We start from the raw sequence: 7,394 nt of genomic DNA, 5'->3' as shown, positions 1-7,394 counted from the left end.
ATTTTGGTTATTGCAGAAGAAGTGTTGCTCACGCGCCTCTTTTCAACAATCTTCGTAAATCTCCAGCTGACTGCAAACATTATCAGTAACTGAGACACTCCACTTAAATTCAGAGATGGGAATCTTATTTTTAAATATTTATGTAATTGTCCATTCCCAAACAGGTGAAGAGGAAGGATTTCCTTCCACGGTGTTCTATTTTATTCACGATTTTAACCTCGAGAACGAGGAGATAATAATGAAATTTATTTTATGTGCGATGCATAACAGAGGGAAATGTTCTTTTTAAAGGTCATTATGTTGCCTTTGCGTAAGCACCGTGTCTCATTAAAGTAATAAACGAGCCCACAACAGATTGGTGTCTGTTCAAACTGAAGATAAATAGGGATAAATTCTCAATGTGCTTGAAGATAGCTACTGGAATAAGCAAAGGTTGCGGGTTGGGGGGGGTGGATAATCAAGTGTTGATCTTTATTTTTTTTAACAGATATCCGACATGGATTTCTTTTTAGGAACCAGCGCCATAGAGATTGCCGGCATTCTTCATGTTGCTGTTCGGCGCTTCCATTGCGGGAATTGCGGGCCGACAGACCTCCTAGAGCGGTCTGGGCTCCTCTGAATGGGTTATGTCCGACATGTGGCCTTTCACCCCGCCCTACGAAACACGACCATGCAAGCCACACTCGGAGAATTGTTTGTTAATAGTCCAATTAGATAATTGCCATCTTTCACTCTTTTCCCCATTCCCCACAAAAGAATGAATGCGAAGAGCAGCGTGAAGAGGGCTTCTGCCCCGCGAGGTGACAAGGGGGACAGGAGCGTGCTCCGAGCAGCCATCTATTCACTTGAATTGATTCATTGTCGGCTAATCAATGCTCTTATTGGATTATTGTCCATTCGAGGTACCAAATATATTGTTGCAATGACAATGAAATAACTGGGGTGAAACTTTTCATTTAGTGAATCTTTAGTGAGCATTTTCCGGACTAGCTGTTTCCTGTGGATATATTTTGAATAGATTTTTTTTCCACTCTCTGGGTAGTTCCTAAAGGTGACTCGGTCTCACTGGTCTGAACGTTCAGTTCAAGGGACAGAAGCTCAAAGCAACTCGGGCTTTAGAGATGGCTGCTTGCGGCGCTAATATTATGCCATCAAATTGCACAGAACTTTCTTGAAACTCTTAACTCTCTGACAAGTGTATTTTTCCGCATTTGAGGCCAATCGGTTTACAGTATTTAGCAGCCTGATTGAAGACAAGCATAGAAACCATCTATTAAGACCTGATATATTATCCAAACAAGTCAGCGTATGCATGGGGTAACGTAAATGCCGGGCCGTAAAATTACCCAGAATCAATTGAAACGGCAAGTGTGCGTACTATGTGTCTGGTATTTGTAGATCTCTCTCTCTCACAACAGTAAATCTGGAAGGCTGCAGATTAAAGCACTATGTCGCGTTGTGTTGATCATTTGGTACTTCAAGCTGGACAACCATAAAAAAAAGGCCAACGGAGAAAGCGGAATTTCAATCGAGCATTCTTCGCCGATAAAGCGAACTTTAAAGAGAATCCAACTGCCGGGACAATATTTTATGCAATACCGAAACAAAATTATCGTGCCTTGCAATTTCTTATTTTTCACTGTACTACGTTACATTAACCGTCCTCAATGGAAGTCAGGTGCAATCGAGAACCAATAATGGAAGCGGAGTCGAGCAGAGGTTTAAAGAATGGAATCCGGGAAGGCAGAGAAAGCAGCTCCAGTTCAGGGGATTCTCACGGAAGCCTCCGGAATTCTTTGATGGAGGACCAGCAGGAGACTTTCTCAGCTTCTGCAATCTCCGATGACTGCAATAAAACAAAATCTAGTACTACTGACCCGGACTATTGTAGACGAATTCTTGTAAGAGGTGAGCGTTCTCTCTCTCTCTCTCTCTCTCTCTCTCTCTCTCTCTCTCTCTCTGTCTCTCTCTCTTTCTCCCTCTCTCTCTCTATCTCTTTCTCTCTCTCTCTCGCTCTCTCTCTGTCTCTCTCTCTCTCTCTCTCTCTATCTCTCTCCCTCTCTCTCTCCCTCTCTTTCTGTCTCTCTATCTGTATCTATCTATCTATCTTTCTCTCTTTCCCCCTTTCTGTTGAGTTTTCAGCTGATTTGTCCCACTGGTTTGGCCCAGCTTCAGAGTCCTGTCTACGATATTATCTAACATTTTAGACCACCTAGCTGAGTACATTTAAAAAATAGGCTCCAAGCAAACATGATCTGCCGCGTTTCCTCTTTAAATAGGCCGTTTTGCCACAAACATCCACTCACTAATGTTTATATTTATGCCTTTTAAGGTGGCTTATGGCCGAAAGTCCAGTAGAACTCATCGACTATTAAAACACAGAAAGTCTGTTTTCTCTAAAGCGTTTATTTGTTTGATTCTTTGTCTTTTACCGGCCTCTTTTCCGGATTTATTGCTGGTACTCGCAGGCTGAAGTCTCTTTTAATCACATTGTTTTTGTTCGCCTGCGCGTTCTGTAGGTTGAAACATTAATTTTACGGAGCTGTTGAAAAAAGCGTAAGTTGAGTCACAGGAAAGTAAACGGCCAGAGTGTCTGGCTATTTGGCAAATTAAAGGGAGAGAGATTAAACGGTGTTTCCCTTCCTAAAGAGTCACGCAATTGACAGACGAAACGCGGGATGTAATCGATTTTACTGATATTACCTCAACGGCCCTTTAAATCAACACAAGAATTATTTACTATATACGCACATCAAATATTTGCAATCGGTTTATGAATGAGGGCGATTAAATCCAAACCTGCATTAAGTGACTTGCTGGAAAACACATGAATGTTTTCGGTTATTTCAGTTTAGGAACAACGTGATCTTATAATATTATATAACTCATGCCAATTAATGTTCAATAAATTGAAAGCATAACATTATGACATGGAATTCATTCATAAAAGTATGTTGTAAGACTTACAGTGCCAGGGCCAGTTTTTTTTTAAAGAAACGCCCATTTGCACAGATCAGATGAAATTTAAAACAACCAAGGGACAGGATGTGTCTTTGTGATCTAATTTACTACCGTGGCGGCGTCTGTTGAGGAATCATAATGCACGTGCATATACGTATATATACATATTTGAATGCAGAGTGATGTTTTTACGCACCCACTCAATTAGATTCATTTGTGGAAATTGTTTTGTCAAAAATAAATAACTTAAATTCAACAATACGAATTACTTACCGTCCTGAAAATGAAGAACTGTTCTGATGGTTCGTTCAGTTAATTATTGTTTTAAAAGTCTATTTTTAAAACTAGGTGAATTTATTGATAATATCACGATCGCTTGCAGTTTGCTTATTTGTTAATGTGCATTTGTAATAGTTAGCAAGAAATACACAAACCGATGCTTGATATTAAAATGACAGGACAGAGGAAACAAACAGGAGCGCATTTTCATTTTAAATATCATGTCCTTGCCGTTAAATGATAAATTTCTGTCCTAATACTGAAGAAGTATTGAATCAGTAACGCGATGCGATGCCGGGGAACAACAACTGTTAATCCCTCAGTGACAGTTTGGCCCCTGGACGCGCGTCAGATTGAATCGCTTTCGAGGCAATGCCCGGACCGCAGTCGGCCTGAGTCCAGACTTACACTTCTCTGCTTCTGGCGGTTTCAGTTGATAGCATATTGGGCTACCTTTGCTTTCTAGTTACGAATCGTTCTGTGCGTCTTGGATGTCTTTTTAATTTGCCTTTTGATTTGTGCAAACTAAACTTTCGTGGGATATTTTTCCCCCGACAGTAAGATTATTGCAGTGTGACATAATTATTTGTAAATGCGTCATTTGTTTTAAGGTAAAAGTCGCATTCAATTAACCAAACTAGTAAAAAAAATCTCAATTTATTCATAAACAAGCGATTGTGTAGATGCTGGAAACCTAGAGCAACACACGCAAAATGCTGGTGGAACTCGGCAGGCCAGGCAGCATCAATGGAAATGAATAAACAGTCGGCATTTTCTCACGGCCTCATGAGTAAATCTTTAATATTTGAGAATAAATGATGGAGGTTTCAATTCTCTGACCAAATGACACTTTTCCAGTACTAAATTTGTATGTCTAGTAGAATAATTTTGAATTTACTCTAAGGACGTTTCCTTTGCGCCATCTTCTTTCTAACAACTCGCTTGAATTTGTACGGAAATATAACCCTGGCAGGTTTTTTTTTACAATAAGCACTAGCTGATGTTGACGAGAATATGGAGATTTCTAATACATGTGCCACTGAAAATCTTTATAGCCAAAACCTTTGATTATTGTTTCTGCGTTGTCTTTGAACATGTGTGTTCAAGAACAAGTAAACGTTCTAGTGTCATTTGGAGAAGAGTACCAACGTATAATTCTAACCCCATACGAGTGTACAATGGGTAAACGCATGATAGTGGTTTCGATTGTCTTCTCGTTCAGCCCATTGCCCCTGCTGGGGCAGAGTCGGCCGACAGCAGCTCGCCGGGGCCCTCTGTCCTGGGCAAATCAATCTCTCAAGCTGTACCCCAGGTGTAGCCCTTCTTCGGAGATCCTTCCCCTCCCAGGGAAGACGTCCCTGGAGCTTCTGTTAGCGTTTCTGCAGCCCTGCGTTTTACAGGATGCGATTGCTAGCCCCATGTCCAACCCTTCCCCTTTCGCAGCCGGGTTGGGGACCGTCCGTGGCAGAAATATACAGTATTTAGAATTTTGTGAATAGAAATAAGGCAAACTAAATTCATGGCTTAGAGTGGTGCGACTATTTCGGAAAGGCATACTATTTACAAGAACTCCTTTTGTATTTTGTTGAGTTGTTGTTGCTTTGATTGGAAAAAGTAATTGACCGCAGCCATTCCATCATGTAGATGCAAAGGGATCTATACGAGAAATAATTCTACCCAAAGGGCTCGATCTTGACCGGCCCAAGCGCACTCGAACGTCGTTCACAGCTGAGCAGCTATACCGTTTAGAGATGGAGTTTCAGCGCTGCCAGTACGTTGTTGGACGAGAACGAACGGAACTGGCCCGACAGCTCAACTTGTCGGAAACGCAGGTAGGCATGGCTTGTCATTTGTAAGATTCTGTCCTTTTGTTGTTCTTGCGCTATAGCATGAGATTTAAACTTTTCGAGATGCTCAGATTCCATATCTATCAATAAAATAGCATTTTTTTAAAAAGTCCATGTGCTGACATTTTAAAATATTAAACTCTGGCGTTGATTTTTTTTGGGGGATACACTCCTGTCTTGGTTATGGCCGAGACAATTCTTAAGTAGAACTGTCACGGCCATACCAGGGCTTTTAAAGACTGCCAAGTATCAGCCTACACTGGCGATTCACACATTGATGAACGCCTTTTTTGGTATGTTATAGTAGATTTTACTTGGTTGGTGAAAACAATTCAGTTATTGCTCCAAAAATTCTGTACAAATTAGAATCTAAATAATAAAGGCAATTTAGCAATTGTTCAATTGGTCAAAAATGTTCAAAGATGGCCATGGGACTACCTTTTAAATTAATATTAGAACAATATAATTTTCTGTGGAAAACTATTTTATTGACCGCGTAATCATTTCTAATGTTACTTTTGAACTGGTGTTTCAAACACATTTTTAAAGAAAGAATTGTTTTAACGTTATTAGGTCATTAATATTATTATTAGCCACGAACTTTGTTCAAATATATTTAGCAGTTCACGGAGCCAGCATGCCTTGTATATCCTCAGCAGCTTCGTGTTCTATTTCAGTAGTGAATGAAAGCGTTATTCCTACAGTGTTTGTTTCACTCATAAGGGGCAAAGGCATCTTCCCGAACATTTGCCATTATTTACAGAAGGTAAGAATCAGACAGCGTTAGGAAACGGAATGTCTTCAATGGGTTTACCCAGTCTGTCAACCGCACAGTTTCCAAAAATAACTTGATGCAATTCGGAAATGCATACTTATCTATCTTTGGGTATGTAAGGTGCATTGAATGTCAACAAATCATAATAAATAATGTTGAAGATAATCCCGTGATATTTTGTGTGCCATGTTGATAATAAAACTATTTATTTCCGTGTAAGCACACTTAATATTTAATCTGATATTGTACCTTTAAAAATGGACGCATTCTTGGCCAGCTCTGAGATAGATATATTATTGAAGATATACATATTATGTCATTGGGCTATGTTGAAGCTGGCATGGCGAATATGCGCCAACATAGATTCAAGGCTGTCGTATATTTATGCGATTACTGTGTGTTACAAAACAAACAGGTAAAGGTCTGGTTTCAAAACCGACGCACGAAGCAGAAAAAAGACCAGGGAAAGGACTCCGACGTTCGGTCGACGGCCTCTGAGACGGCAGCAACGTGCAGCGTGTTACGGCTCCTGGAACAAGGCCGGCTTCTGTCGCCCCCCGGCTTGCCCGGTATCCTGCCCTGCGCCACGAACAGTCTAGGATCGACTCTGCGCGGCCCAGTAGTCGGCCTTGGCACCACACTGGGCACATCGTCACTCACGGTGGGGACATCGGGAGCACCGACACTGAGCACCACCCATCCCGGACACAATGTTTTCAGTATGCCGGTACCGTCTCTTATCGGGACGGTAGCTACAAGGCTCACCTCACCCTTAACTGTTACTGGATCTTTGACGGGAAACTTGCAGGAACTGTCTGCTCGATACTTGAGCTCTTCCGCTTTTGAGCCTTATTCCAGGAATGGCAAAATAGAAACAATGGACAAAAAAATAATGGACTGACCTATTCTTCAGGAAACAGCATTGCTTTTCTGTTGACCCGTGTGGGGCTGAAATTTAAAAAATGGAAAATAATAATCATATAACATGTACGCATACATACGTTATGCATATATAATCCATTCCCAAAGATCTAGCGAGTCAGTTTAGGTTATTTTGTAAAAATAAACTCTGACACAACCTCGTTCAGTCTGGGGATCAAATTGACTGCTCTTGCATCAGTTTTTAAAATGGTCCAAACTGCACCTCTTTAAGAGAAAACAACCAGATCTGGTAAAGAGCTCTGTTGAAAATATGACAGTCTGTGCGAGTTCATACGCAGGCAACTTATGCGACTTGCCGAGTAGTGCGGTGTAATTTTGAATATATTTAAAATTGCAGCTTGGGTAAGTCATCCATCAAAATTAAAAAATACACTTTTTAAGAGTCAAGTTCGTAAAGGAACAAAGTATTTGATGTTCATGTTGCTTGTACTAGCTCAGTTAGATATGTCATGAATGAAGGTTGTACCCTGTCTGGTCTTCTGTATAAAAAAACGTAAATTGTTTTAAACACGTGCCACCAAACAACTGATATTCTGATGTATAGCTTTTATCATGGTATAATAATTTGAAAGAGATAAAATCTGAAATTG

The 7,394-nt window shown here is 40.6% G+C and overlaps 1 protein-coding gene across 1 annotated transcript; it reads left to right on the top strand.

Annotated features, from left to right (window-relative positions):
- The first annotated feature begins 1,667 nt into the window (after window positions 1-1,667).
- vax1 (ventral anterior homeobox 1) lies at window positions 1,668-6,763 on the top strand. The gene is made up of 3 exons (XM_072239813.1): window positions 1,668-1,908; window positions 4,885-5,072; window positions 6,278-6,763. Exons 1-3 carry the CDS (start codon window positions 1,668-1,670, stop codon window positions 6,761-6,763), a joined length of 915 nt encoding a protein of 304 aa, XP_072095914.1.
- Window positions 6,764-7,394: the final 631 nt, after the last annotated feature.

The sequence above is a fragment of the Mobula birostris genome, chromosome 21, assembly GCF_030028105.1.
Source record: "Mobula birostris isolate sMobBir1 chromosome 21, sMobBir1.hap1, whole genome shotgun sequence".
In the NCBI taxonomy this organism is placed as follows: Eukaryota; Metazoa; Chordata; class Chondrichthyes; order Myliobatiformes; family Myliobatidae; genus Mobula; species Mobula birostris.
The sequence above is the reverse complement of the archived record's forward strand: the minus strand, read 5'-3'. Positions and strand labels throughout refer to the sequence as shown.